The following is a 14826-nucleotide window of genomic DNA, read 5'->3' as shown; positions in this document are numbered from 1 at the left end:
ATGCAAGTGCCTGGGAAATAGTCATTGAGACAGTGATAACTAGTCAATATCTCTCTCTCTCTCTCTCTCTCTATATATATATATATATATATATATGACAGTGTCTGAAAAACAGCCAATGATTGAAAGAGTGCCTGAGAAATAGTCAGTGAGTGTGGGAGTGCCTGAGAAATAGTCAGTGAATGAGATAGTGCCTGAGAAATTAATTGTTTAAGACATTGCCTGGGAAATTATTGTCACTGACTGAGACGTGTCTGGGAAATAGTCCTTGCTTAATTAAGACAGTGCCTAAGTCAATAATTGAGAGCTCAGTGCCTGTGAAAGACTAAGGTACCTTAGAAGAAAGAATCAGAGGGAGAGTCTGTAAATGTAGGAGCCAAGGCCTGATATGAAAGAAGTACTGTACCTGTAGAGAGAAAGCATTGGACCGGAACATGCTGCTGGAATGAGGGAATGAACAAAGGATGGAAGTATCCGTCAGAATGAAATATATATACACAAACTGGTAGTCGGGGAGGGATGGAGGGGAAGAAAGCCAAATTAACCGGGTGCTGAAAAGTGCTGGGATACAATGAGTGCCTGGGTGGGCTGGGAGCTAACCGTTGGCATGCGCAGCAGCGTCGGAGGAGTACGGTGAGTTGGTGGGGAGATCGGCACCGCACAAGACTTCCTCATCCAGGCTGCTGCTTCGGTCGATGTACGGGAGCGGCCGGTGCACGCGGCTCATCACGGCTACAGGACACGGGCAGCAAGTCAGACTAAGTCAGGAGCAATCATGTGTGTGTCGACACATTACGTTTGTCAGACAGACACCGCTGGGCTTCTAGAGGTGTCTACAGTACTATGTGTGTGTGTGTGTGTGTGTGTGTGTGTGTGTGTGTGTGTGTGTGTGTGTGTGTGTCTGTCTGTGATGTATGTGTGATGTGTGTACGTGCGTGCAAATTACTACAAATCTATGTTTATGTACGAGTATGTACATCCAAGTAAATGTGTGCATGTCAACGTACAATACAATGTGCATGTCAACGTATAATACAATGTGCATGCATGAATATGTTTCATACAATGTGTGTGTGTGTGTGTGTGTGTGTGTGTGTGTGTGTGTGTGTGTGTGTGTGTGTGTGTGTGTGTGTGTGTACTTGGGAATCATCAGTGACTACCTGAAAAGGATGACAAATGTTCTGCAAAAGAAGCAAGAATGTGACGACTTGAATGCACGAGGGCCCAGCTACTCGGAAACCTCCTGAGGAGAATGTAGCATCAAGGGACAAACAAGCAAGAATAGAATTCTTTCTAAACAGGTCCTTTCCTTGTCTTTGGGTCCCTTCCCCGATTTCAAAACCACTGCATTAACCCAACTTAAACTAACCTCCTTTGACACACTCAAATATCATTGTACGTGGACTACAAGGACAACTACGACATAAAAATACTGCAGTATAGAATGACATTCCCCAAAGTGCAGTGGAATGACATTCCCCAAAGTGCAGTGGAAAAGCATCTGCAGGATCCTTAGCATGAGAGGGGACCCCACTGGGAAAGAATTCTATTTTGCTACAAAAATAGGCCTGTTATGCTGCAGAGGCCCTCTGGCATGGCTGACGCCTTCCTGTTCATCAACCAAGTGACTGGCATGTACATACATGCCAGTACACAAACAAAAACACACCCACATACACACATACACACACACACACACACACACACACACACACACACACACACACACACCTGGATAGTGTCCATAACAACCAAGTTGTATGTACAGTGGTCTTCGATTTCCCTAATATTTTTTAATCTGGAGGAACTCATTGCAGCTTGTGTTCTAGTTAATGCTAGATTTAAATCTTTGGACCTTGATCATTCAAGACTCAATGTTGTCCTGAATCTGCTTCCTTGAATAAAGTCATCAAATGCCTCATTGCAGCTTGTGATCTAGTTAACACTGGACTTGAATCTTTGGATCTTGATAATTCAAGACTCAACGTTGTCCTGAATCTGCTTCCTTGAATAAAGTCATCAAATGCCAAGATTAACAGGATTGGTAGTGTATAATAATACATTCTAGCATCTGTCCAACTTAAATACAATAAAACATTACTGGTTCTAAGTCAACATTTGGTCTGTATGAGCCCTGTATGAAATACTGACTGCACAAGTTTAATGCAGTCAATATTCTAGTGACTTTAGAGACATCCTAACAAACTAAAATCATTCAGTATTTTTTCTTTATTTATGTAATTGGAGACTTAAAAAAAAAAAAAAAATGATCACTTTGTCTTCTATGATCCCTATTTTCTACATCCCTTCCTAAATCTCCCCTTTATCACCTCCACAACTCCTTCAGTGCAATGTTGTTTGTTCCCGAGACAATCCAAGTTGTTTGCTTTATTCAATTCAGGGTCTCTATCTGCTGGAAGGAGGGAGTGACCAGTGTATCCCTACATTTTCTTAGATTCAATAAACATAAAACTGTACATTCAACTTGGAAAAACACTTTCAGCATTTGTTTCCACCTGCATTCCAAAGTTCACCTTTATGATAAAATAGGGCATTGTAGTTGCTTGAGAAAAAAGGGCTACCCACTGCATTATTGATGCACTATCTAGAGTTCTTTTAATTAAGAAATATTCTATTCAGCTTCCTGTAAGCGCAAGTGGTCTAGAACCAAGTCTAGAATCAGTGGGACCCTTGTTTGACCCTTAAATGTTTAAAATTGCCTCGTATTAGCCAAAGTACAAAAGACTTCCAGGTAGCATTAGGCGTTTGGTTAGAAGATGGTCCATTCTAACATTGCCCACCCTGACCAATCACAATGCCGCCATCTTGTAGTTCACAGGCAAACCATGAGGTTGTATACAAACTTTGGAGTACACATAGGTACATACGGCTGTCAGACCAGACACAAGTGTTACTTTTTTCAACTCCTTTAAGTAACATGGGTGCAGCATAGCCTGCCATACCTATTTGGACAATGGACAAACAGCAGGGTACCATATTCAAACATCAAGGTCAGTCAGATATAATTAATGATGGTTGACAAAAATAACAGCAATATAAGATGTATAGGCGGTTTTGTGTCACTTGGAAATTAGACCTTAATAACACCAATACCATGGGTGTGATTCATAAAGTTCTGGGCCTGAAAAGTCTATAGATTACTATAAATATGATTTACAAAATTATTCCTAATAACTTTCATAGCATCGAAAATGCAGTTTGGATCTTTGATCCATTGAAATAGAAAGGACAATTCGGTTCAAGTAAAATGCTTTATCAAAATAATAAATAGCTGTAATCATACCCCCTCCCCTTCCAAGAACAGAGCAATAATGGATAGCACAAAACAAAAAATTCATGTAATTTATTCTTGGTGTTTTCCCACATTTCAAGCAAATAACGAAGGGCATCAAAGTTTCATATTTTGTCAATTATTTTTGGGAGTGTTTTTGTGTTTAGTATAGTCTCCTCGAATCTCATTAAAGTTGTTAGCTTCTGCTTTTCTTTTGGTTCCTTTTGGTTGTGATTTTCTTTTATTTTCCTTTCTTTTTCTTTTTCTTTTTTCTATGGAGTAAACTTTTCTATAACTTTTAATGTTCCTGCATGTGACTGAATATTTTCCTGTCCCCAATTAACTTCTTCCTGATAGAAATTTTTCTCATGATTGAATGTGCTCTTCCCCTCATCACAAAAAAAAAAAAAAAAAAAACTCATCTCCAAATTAACATTTTCCTTTCCCTGAATGCATATTACCTTACTTAATCTTTTCTCGTCAACACCTACAGAAATGGAAAAAATACTCGTGGAGTTTATCAAGGGAGACCGGAATTTTATTCTACTCAAAGTTTCTACTATTGGAAAGTGGGAAAGAGGAGAAAAAGAGCAACCGTTTCAATTTAGGTGCAAGGGACCAATGATAGACGCTTGTAAGTAATGACAGACATTGGAGAAAATCATCCACCCATTGTCAGTCTTCAAAACCCATCAACATTCTCAGTGATGTCTAAAAGTACATCTCCGCGGGGCCTGCACTTGGCCTCTAGACTAGGCCTAAGATTTTCATCATCTTCAACTAATGTTTTCCTCCACTTTTTCACAGAGCTGACAACTGGTGACTGTCCCCTTTTCCAGTGACATAGAAACATGAACTCACTAACACAACACACACAAGTCCAACATTTCTCCACAGAGTGGCCTATGGGAGAACCCAGTCAAAGTTGCTGGCTGCTACGAGGAGACTGCTGCTTTCCGTTTAATGAAACTCACAGCAACAGTTGTTATTACCATTATTTAGTTACAACTTACAGACTGCATAAAACTTTAGATGGACCAGAAAGGTATAGTTTTAACAGCATAGGAATAAGTTGGGTGAATATGCAGGCTAATTTATGACAAAAGTAGTCACATCCAAAACTGGCTGTATGAAACTATGACAATATGGGTGCAAAATAAGAATAAAAGGAAGAAATTGTCATTTTAGTTAAGAAAATCTATACAACTGAGGAAGTATGTCAATGAGCAAGACTAGAATTATATAAAGCAGAGTTAGGGCATATATGAATTAGTTGTTCAAAATCAAAGCATAGGATCAACAATGGGTACCTTCATGAAGTGATCTGGGATTAACAATGCTCAAGAAAGGAAAGAAAACGTATTTTACATGATCACACTGTATAGATTGATCACAATAAAAAAAATTATTTACAGGCAAGGATGTCTCATTCATCTGCCAGTAGGCATAAGGGCAAGAATGCAAATAGTTGAAAAAAAAAAGAAGTAGAAGATAAAGGATGTTACAAAGTTCAGTTTTCCAAATAGAGTCAAGGACAAAATGAACAGATTGCTAGCAGTAGTAGTAGTGATTAGTCAAAGCTTAGGAGTTTGTAATGAACATGTCTACAGATCAATACTGCAGGGTAAGTACAACCAAGTGTAGTCATTTCCTACCATGCAAGCTTATAATATTCTCATACTAATAATGAAAATGTTGCTCTATTACAAAAGAGGATCATAATCAATCCCAACCCTTCTTTCTAACTCTACCTTGATGTCAATAAATCTACAGTATGCTAGCTGTTACTATGGCTGCCTCTAACTAATTATTAGATACTTCTGAATACACCATCATGTCAACATAAAATCTGAACACCACTTTGTAATGGTGAAGTAGGAATGAACAATATAACTATAAACAACTACAAAAATGATGAGTGGAAAAAGAATAAAAAAAATATTAAATCATTATATTAACTATGAAATGAAATAGATAATTATCATTAAATAATGTACAACTTATAAATATGATTAACCTATAACCATGAAAAGAAAAATATGTAATAAATGTAGGAATACATTATTTAAGAAATACAAACACATATTTTTCCTATCCCAAAACCAACTGAAGAAATGTGTGTGTGTGTGTGTGTATTTACCTAGTTGTATTTACCTAGTTGTATTTTACGGGAAGGGGAGCTATGCTCGTGGTGTCCCGTCTTCATATCTCATTTTATCTAAACTATTTTTAAATTCATGCATTGTTTTTGCACACACCACTTTCTCATCTAACTTGTTCCAACTGTCTATTACTCTGTGAGGAAAGCTGTTCTTTTTCACATTTCTTCTATAGCTGTCTTTCTTGATTTTCTATCCGTGCCCTCTTGTATTTCTATCATCCCATTTTATCAGATTCTCTCTATCAATAATTTCCATGCCCTTCATGATTCTGTAAATAGCTATCAAATCTCCTCTCTCTCTTCTTTGCTCTAGTGTCTGTAGTTCAAGTTTTGCTTGTCTCTCTTCATATGATAGTTTTGAGAGTGTTGGTGCCAATTTTGTAATTGCTCTTTGTATTCTTTCAAGTCTTTTTATACATTTTTTTTGTGCTTGGTGACCACATCGTTGCTGCATATTCCAATCTTGGTCTTATCAGAGTGATTAGAATTTTCTTCACCATTTCTTCATCCAGGTATGTAAATGCCACTTTGATTGTTCTTATTAAATTATAAGTTTCTCCAAAAATCTTGTGTGTGTGTGTATGTTTACATGTATTACTTGAAGTGAATATCCTGCAATAGCCTCACCACCCACATCAATGGTGATGAAATATGGAACAAAAAACCAAACATATTAATCGTTTCTGAAGATGTGAAGCTCAAAGTGAGAGAAGCAAAAGAATCATCCCATTCAAATCAAAATATCAAAACTAAAGACAAAAACACCATGATATATAACTCTATATCAAACTAAAAGAAGTGGACTGATGGTAAAGACGATTCATATTCTACAATAAATCTCATCCTGTGTACACTTCAGGAATTTATAATGAACCTACATTGTGCCCTCATTAAATAAAAACAACATTAGGATTTACACAAGAAAAAATCATGGGTAAAGTTTCTTTGAATATAAAAAGGTTCGTCTGAAATGTATGAAATGATAACCAATTCTTTTTAACCCTTTATGAAAACAAACACATCATTCATCCTTACCTAGTGACATTTCATTTTGTCATATGAAAGTATGTTCTGTAAAATATTCAGCTGTCAATTACTGTACATACACAAACAATTGCAAAAAGTGCATATTGCTGTAGATCTTTAACAAGATAACATTATGAACTTTTTTAATATTACCAGTCACCACTGTAGTCAGTCACCCAGGAAGATGAATTGTGTCAGTTGGATGTGGCATTGTTGGTGTGGTGCTTTGTAGTGTGAGGTGTCCTGTGTCCTCATTGTGATGGTTGCATCTTTGGACAGTTTGAATCTGTGGCCGGGCTGATTCTGTGTTAGTGCCATTGTAATGTTGGATGGTGTCCTGACAGCAGGCAGGCATGCCAGTGTGGTTTTTGTCAGGTGTAGGAGAGTTTTCTTTTCAGCGAGACTTTTGTCTGGGGGTTGCTGTTGGAGTACCAAGTTAGGCAATTTGACTTGAAGGGCTTGTTTAGTCATTTTAGTGTGTATGTGTATTTGTGTAGATGTTTTGTTTGGTATAAGTGGTAGGTTGTTATAGATATTTGAGTAGTATGCAGCTGGTGTAGTCTTTTTGTTGCACTCCATTGGTCTTGCTTGTAAGATGTGTGATGTTCAGGGTCCTGTTATTTTCATGTGGTGTTCTATAGGAGAACCTTGGTCTCTATACACAGGTGTCCAACATGGGTGGTTTTGATGCACCTGTTGTTACTCTCATTGTTCCATTTTTGTCAAGTTTAATAAAAGTTACTTGGGACCATACTGTCAAGCCCAGATTCAAACTGCCTAAGATGCAATCACCACACACAAGACGACACCTCATAGTACAATGTCCCACAATAACAATCCCGATTACAACGCAATAGGTCTTCCTTGAGTGACTTGTAAATCTACTTGAAGGTTATGGGTCTTCTGTAAGAAAGTCAACAGATTCATCAACTAATCACACATACTGATCAGTTTTTTTTTCTTTTCAATCTGTGCTTCTAGCTCAAGCCAAGTTTTGAAACCAATTCATCCACACTTTTATGTATCACCTACGGGGGTGTCTTCAGACATTATCTATCTAGTTACCAGTGATGGGCAGCTGTCTGTTTTTTGTGGGGGTCCTGCAACAAGATGGACGGCAGCAGAGCAGAGATGCCCATTTTCAAAACCCATCAACCATCTCATCTTTATCAGGCGATGCAGCCCTGATGGGCCGACGACACTCAGTCTCTGGACTGAGCCCAAGATCTCTCTTGACCAATTTTAAATGAATTTCTTCAATCTTTTCACAAATGGAGACCTGGCAACCAGTGACTGCTCCCCTCCTCCTACTACTTTCAGCCAGTGACACCAATACAACACATACAACAGCCCAAAGATTCTTTCCACAAAGATCTGTGGGAGGGTCCAAAAAGTGTTGCCAGCCACTGTGTGAGGCTGTGGGTTTTCCACTCGTTGAAACTTGAGGCAATAATTACTAATATTATTAACTTTACTACCTAAATTTCATTCTCTTTTTCTGCCTGCTGTATCATCTCTTTATATATACCTCTGTCTCAGTGTTGACCATTTTTTCTTTTGTTTTCTTTCTTATGAACTTATTTTGCTAGACCTTTTTTTTCTGCTAAATTATCTAGCTCAGGCAGCAGATCCCTATGCAATACTAGTTCCTAGTAACACTATTTCCTCTAGTTTGATTTCCCTTATAGTACAGACAGTTCACATATACCTACCAACAAATACCAGTAAAATGGATCTCGTTCATTAAGCTCTGACCCAATACTTTACAAAATTCAAACCATTCATTGTTCTCTCATCCTTGTCATTAAGTATTGGCCCTCTCTTAGCAATCTATTTCATCTATGTCTCTATCTGGAAAGCTGATTTTTTTTTCTTTTTTTTTTCCAAAATATTTTCTAACCATTTCTTGTTGCACCTTGTATTTCTGCTGTCCTGTCCACTGATAGCTAGCATATTCACCTTTGTTTATGACTTTCTTGCATTACATGCAATTACACATTAGTAATGTAATCCCTATGTTTTCTTCTATAATTCTCTAAGCCATTAGCAGGTCCTGTTGTACACCTGACCCCAATTCATCTTTTCTAATCTGTTCTAGCTCCCTAGTTTGAAATAATGTCCAAACTGTGATAAGGCAGATAACTCACTGTCTATAAATAATCTTGATTCCTTCATATAAATTTCTGTGGTGAATAACTTTCAAATGATTCATGACATTATTTATACCTACCTTTCTCAAAGGTAAGGACTTGTTTATATATTTTTACAAAAGTCTAATTTATACAAAAAATTCTGAAGAATACTATGGGGGAAATACTGTGCTATGAAAAGGCACATACTATAACAACAGCAATGTTTTACAGAGATATCAGGACTGGCAAAGTGCATGCTATATTTCAAAGAAATTATTTGAAATGACTATTCTACTCCAATATATACAATGGTGCAAAAATTACAATTGATCAATAAGCTCATATAGGCAGAATAATCTGGTTGGGGTAGAGCTAAATTTGAGTAAAATTGAATGAGACAGGCACAGTTACCTGGTTAGAGTAGAGCTATATTTCAGCAAAATTGAACAAGAGCTCTTTTCCAACTCAGACAAATACAAACTATCCAGAAACTACAATAATTCATCCCAAATCTACAAAAAAGCCGTGATTTATACTACATACCCTGAACAGTGATGACAAAAAAAAAAAAAAAAATGGGAATAAAGCTATAAGAAAATACGAAATCCAAGTGGAAAAGTTATGATATACCACTCGATTTATTCTTACATACCTGGGATTTTATCATGACACTCTTAAAGATGCCCTGTGACATTCAAAGTGTAGCTCTACATAAACTTTGCCTCATCACAGACCTGTAGTCCACAATCTTTAAGCAATTTATGTTAAAATTCTGTTAGGCTGGCTGTGGACATCTCAATCAAATAATAGAACATAGCTGCCTCGCACTTGCAGTCCTGCTACTAGAATGGATCACTTGCAGTCTTACTAAAATGTACTAAATGTTACACCCCTGCTAAAACTACAATACAAATATAGCTTTCCTCTTTTTATGGAGAAGACTTAAAATGCATAACACAACCCTTTATTCACACACAAGAGGCACTTCAATCAACAACACAAGTGGTATATTTTCTTGGATCTTGTGCAAGCTGATGCTAAATTGTTTCATTCAATCATGTGACTGAAAATCTCACTTCATTATATCCCCCCCTAAGTCAAAGATCAAAACATATAAACTGTTGATGTCAGCCAAAAAATAATGTATTAAAGTATGCTACTGTCTTGATTAAGTTTCAAGTGAGTGTGATTAGAAGAAAAATCAATCACACAGCTACCAATGCAATTGTTTTTCCATCTTATATTCAAATATCACTTCCACTATTGGTGATATACATATGCTTCAAGGCATGGTATATCATGGGACAGCATAAACAAGCTTAGCATGATACCATTACCATGCATTAGAGCTTACCCCTGTCGTCAATCTTCAAAAGATTCTTTCCAAGATAGATTCTAGAAAAAATATGTAAGAGATGAAAGAAATCAGATTTCAGTTCATCTCTGAAATGGGATGTTTCAAAATAAACTTCTTTTGAAAGGACAGCTTGGTTCAAATCAAGAAAACACAGCCATCAACTATGGACCATAACTACCTCTAAGATTATCTCATATTTGACAAAAAAAAAAAAAAAAAAATAATAATAATAATAATAAAAAAATAAAATAAAATAAAATGTATGGTGGCTGTCTCAGCACCAAACACACCGAGTCTCAGCATGCAAGTAAGTTCCTTATGCCAGCTTGGCTGCCAACAGCCCACAGGCCTAATGCTAAAGAGGCTTACTGTCATAGGTGTCCGAGTCAGCAGGCGTGGTAGGAAGGGAAGTGGACCTGCCAATGTTCCTGAGAGGTACACGTTTGACTGTAGGTGGTTCCCGGACGATGCCGGAGCTGTCCTCGATGACCTCCTTCTCGCAACGACCCGAGTAACGAAACCGTGACCCCCGGGAGAAGAAGGACCCACCAGTCACAACTACTCCATGTTTGTGTGAATTTTCTAGCCTGAAGTGAGGAAGGAAAATCCAAGTGTAACTGAAATTTGTCAACTAATACAACAACAAGTACTGAATGTTACAACACAAAAAAGAAGATAGAAAATAAATCATTTGTTGTCTTAAATTCCTCTGGCCAAAATCCACAACAACACCAGGATAGCTAGCATTGGTCTTTGTGCCTTCCAGTAAATTCTTCTGGGAAGAAACATTGGATTGCTGCCTGTTTTATGTCAGTATCAGACTACTTCTATGTCGATGGTTACAAGGAATGGAAAAGGAGCAGTAAGTTTTGTTAACGTTCATCATGTGAAAAAATTATAGCAAAATATATATATATACATATACCAAAGGCTTTTTTCTCCTATAAAAGGGAGGTGGCCAAAGTAGTCCAAAGGCATAAATCCACTCTCACCCATTTCATCCCCACATCCACTCCACTCCCATTCACCATCCCTCCCTCCCTCCCTCTCTCCCTCCCTCTTTTCTTGGGTGGTCCTCCTGGATGACAACAATCATCCCTGCATCTCACCCATTGCCCTGGTTAGAAGCAATGCAGTAAGACACAGCACATCCACAGTAAGGCTGCTTCATCTAATCAGCAACCTCCCTCTCTACCCTTCATGCAAAAAAAAAAAAAAAAAAAAAGAAGACAGGGAGAAATCCCTTCAGGCTGCTGCATCAAAATATCATTCACATAACCATTCCCTAACTCCCTATCCCCCACCCACTCTCTTCCGTGTATCACAGCATCATCCATGCACAAACATTCTCCACTCACCCCTATCTTCTGTCCTCTCCCTTCCATTCTCAACAGACATTCTCCTCTTTCCCAAAGCCTCTTTTACCCCATCCATCCATCTCATCCTTGGTTGCCCCCTCATGTTCACTCCTTCCACCTCTGCCTTCCACACCTCTTTTACTAGTCTTTCTTCACTTATTCTTTCCAGGTGTCTAAACCATCCCAATACTCTTTCATCAACCCTATTTCCCAACTCCCTTTCCAACCCCGTTCTCCTCCTCCTCGCCTCCTTGTTTCTTATTCTATCCAGCCCAGTAACCCCTACCATACTTCTCAGACATCTCATGTCAAATTGTCGTACCCTTGACCTTAGCCACAAGTATCAAATCCTTAATTAACCCACTCGGCCAGTAAGATCAACAAAGTGCCCTGACTGGTAACCTACCAGCCGAGGCAACATGGCACACAGATGGTAAACAACATCATTCACTCCCTTCCCACTGTTTACAAGGATCCATTACTTTTTTCATTTCATGAATATCTTATACTTCGGAATTGTGGAGCAAATAACCTTCACCCTTTCCTCATGCCCAGGGGTGCAGTACTACCGGAGCTGGGTGGAGTGCCGCTCTGGCACCTCGGCAAGTGGGTGGTTGGTGGCCATTGGGGTGGGAGAAGGGAGAAAGGATGAGGAGGAGAGGTTTGTGGGTGCTGGTTGTGGCAGCAGGAAAGTACTGTATTAGTATTACATTACTGATATGTTTATGATATGATATGGTTTAATGTCACAAACTCCCCCCTCTTGGGAGGCTAGGATGGTGCCCCTTACAGAGGGCTTTTTAGTGTGGAATTTAATGAACCATGCCTTTGGTCCTCCAACTTCGTTGGTGGCAAGGTTTGAACCGCCATTCCCTTGACCTTCGCCCGCACTCAGTCCCTGGGTTCGGCCCGAGATCTTTACCATGGGTCCATCACCGCACTCCTATAAAATGCAGGCCCTTTAGAAGGGGTCCCTCCCTGATGCTATAAGATTAATTAGAGTATGGGAACTCTGGTGAGTACATTTGGTTCATAATATGCATTAAGCTCGTGAGCTTAGTGGTCGAGTGACAAATGAATACAGTAGTCATCTGTCAATTTTCTAACACACCTCGTGGCATGGTGGTTAGAGTTCTCACTACCACTACGGAGGTCTGGGTTGTTCGACTCCCCCCCCCCCCACCCAGGACTGAAATTATTCCAGTATCACTGTGCTGGGGGTTCTTTCTCCAACTCACATGGGCGGGGAGTTGGGTGTGTGTGCACGTGTAAGGTCATAGAATTATCCATAGATTGGTCATACAAGTTCTGAGCTCTCATTAGGGAGGCTAATAACTGTCGATCATGAGTCATACATATGATCCAAGACCATGGTGAATCAAATGCGATCTTCACAACTTCTTTCTAATGGAGGGACCAATGACGGGTACCTGCTACAGTGGTCCTGCATGCATGGACACACGTGTACACACAAGGCAGCATACGCAAAAAACACACAAACATACAAATACTCATATACAGATACACAATACCCACATAGACACACTAGCACACACTCGTGGTGCAGTGGTTAGAGTTCCCAGCTGTCACTATGGCGGTCCGGGTTCGAAACCCGCCCAGGGCTGAAATAATTTCAGTATCGCTGCACTGCGAGTTGTTATTTCAACTCCCATGGCCAGGGAGTTGGGTGTGTATTTACCTAGTTGTAAATACACACCCAACTCCCTGTGTGTATGTGTGTGTGTGTGTGTGTGTGTGTGTGTGTGTGTGTGTGTGTGTGTGTGTGTGTGTGTGTAAGGTCACAGCATCACTCATAGGTTTGTCATATATGAGCTCTGATCTCTCTTCTGGGAGGAAAATAGCTGTCGATCACAAGTCTAACATGTGATCCAAGATAGACAGCAGAGAGAATCATCTCCTTGCTGCGCATTTTCTAAACCCAACAAACCCCTCGCCTTCACTTGGAGGTGTGGTGCGGTCAGAGCTGGGCACGTTCCTCGTTGTGTTCCTCGGTGCATTCCGCTTTAGTTTGGCCACAGTTACCACTCCCAAACTATTAAAGCAATATAGGTGCCAGTACAGTATGTGGCCTACGAACATTTTTCTTTTGTATAGTATGTGGCCTACCAGACTTTGACTTCTGTATGAACCTGTCTCTTAAGTTTTAATAATTTGGGAGCACTAACCCCATCTAAACTAAAGCGGAACGCACTGAGGAATGCACCTAGGAACATACAGAGGAACACAATACGGTGCAAATTTCACAAATTTAAGAGCAAACTAGGCACTGCGAGATACAAAGGCGGGACACCATGAGTGTAGCTCCCCTTCCCGTAAAATGCATCTAGGTAAATACAACTAGGTAAAGTACATACACACATACATACTTAAAAAGGATAGTTACAGAAGAGATCTGACAAAGAATAGCTTCCCACACAGGGTGATAAATATCTGGAACAAACTGAATGATAAAACAGCGAGTGCAAAAACTATACAAGAATCTAAGATCAAACTGGATGCTGAGAGATACAATAGCAAGTCACTAAGAGCATAGCTCTCTTCCCATAAAATACAAATAGGTAAATACAAATAGGTAAATACATCCAGCTCTGGGTGCAGTCTCAAGTGGCTGGCTTTCTTTCTCTGAAACGGGCTCAAAAATCTCTCTCTGTCAACCTCAACTTATTTCTTTCCCATCATCATATAAGGAGATCTGACTATTTCAAATCCAAAACAATATAGATAACTCCAAAGTTTCTCCCCTGAAAAAAGTATAATATTATTCCTATAGGAAAATCCCATTTTACCAATATGTATGAAGAGAAATACCCCTTCCACAAATTCCTCCTTATTAGGAGTTTTCAGTGGGAATGGTAACTAGTGACACCCGTACGGGCCAGTCATTATCTTTTTATTATTGGAGACACTGCGCTGGGAATAGAAATAAGCTTACATGGTTTTTTGTGTTATCCTCGGCATTTGTAATTGTTATTTTGAACTATGTGTTCTTTTCATTATCTGCACTTCATATATATTGATTCAATACCAAATAAATTACTGTTATTATTATTATTATTATTTATTATTATTATTACTACTGCCTCTGACCCAAGGCAGTGGGTGAGATAAAGGGATGACCCATCATCCAGGATGAGCCAAGATAAGAGGTAGGGATGGAGATGGATGAGGGTGGATGATGAGAGTGGAGTATGTGAGGATGGAATGGGTGAGAATGGATTTTATGCCTATGTTTTTTGGCTACTTCCCCTGTAAGAGGGAAAAAGCCTTTGGTATATATATATATATATATATATATATATATATATATATATATATATGCATATATATTTATATATATATATACATATATATATATGTTACAGGTGAAAAATGTAATCACACATTTGTCAATAACGTAGAAACCACTGTTGGAGTAGAAAAGACTGGAAACGGGGAATCTATATATTTCGATTGCAAACTGCAATCCTCTTTAGTAGATA

The 14826-nt window shown here is 38.8% G+C and overlaps 2 protein-coding genes across 5 annotated transcripts in view; one reads left to right on the top strand and one right to left on the bottom strand.

The window, feature by feature from the left end:
• Positions 1-14826, top strand: part of LOC143031084 (uncharacterized) — a 434563-nt gene that overhangs the window by 48972 nt on the left and 370765 nt on the right. The window lies entirely within an intron of this gene.
• Positions 1-14826, bottom strand: part of Frmd5 (FERM domain containing) — a 133497-nt gene that overhangs the window by 34390 nt on the left and 84281 nt on the right. For 2 of the 4 annotated variants that reach the window (XM_076194492.1, XM_076194494.1), the window contains exons 8-9: positions 10338-10555; positions 601-732 (exon numbers count right to left, since the gene is read on the bottom strand). In XM_076194492.1, the coding sequence (XP_076050607.1) occupies positions 601-732; positions 10338-10555 (350 nt within the window). The remainder of the gene's footprint in view (positions 1-600; positions 733-10337; positions 10556-14826) is intronic. The other 2 variants (XM_076194493.1, XM_076194495.1) reach the window with 1 other exon arrangement.

The sequence above is a fragment of the Oratosquilla oratoria genome, chromosome 12 (assembly GCF_046742065.1).
Source record: "Oratosquilla oratoria isolate Oo_2021 chromosome 12, ASM4674206v1, whole genome shotgun sequence".
NCBI lineage: Eukaryota > Metazoa > Arthropoda > Malacostraca > Stomatopoda > Squillidae > Oratosquilla > Oratosquilla oratoria.
This window is presented reverse-complemented; position numbering and strand designations above follow the sequence as displayed.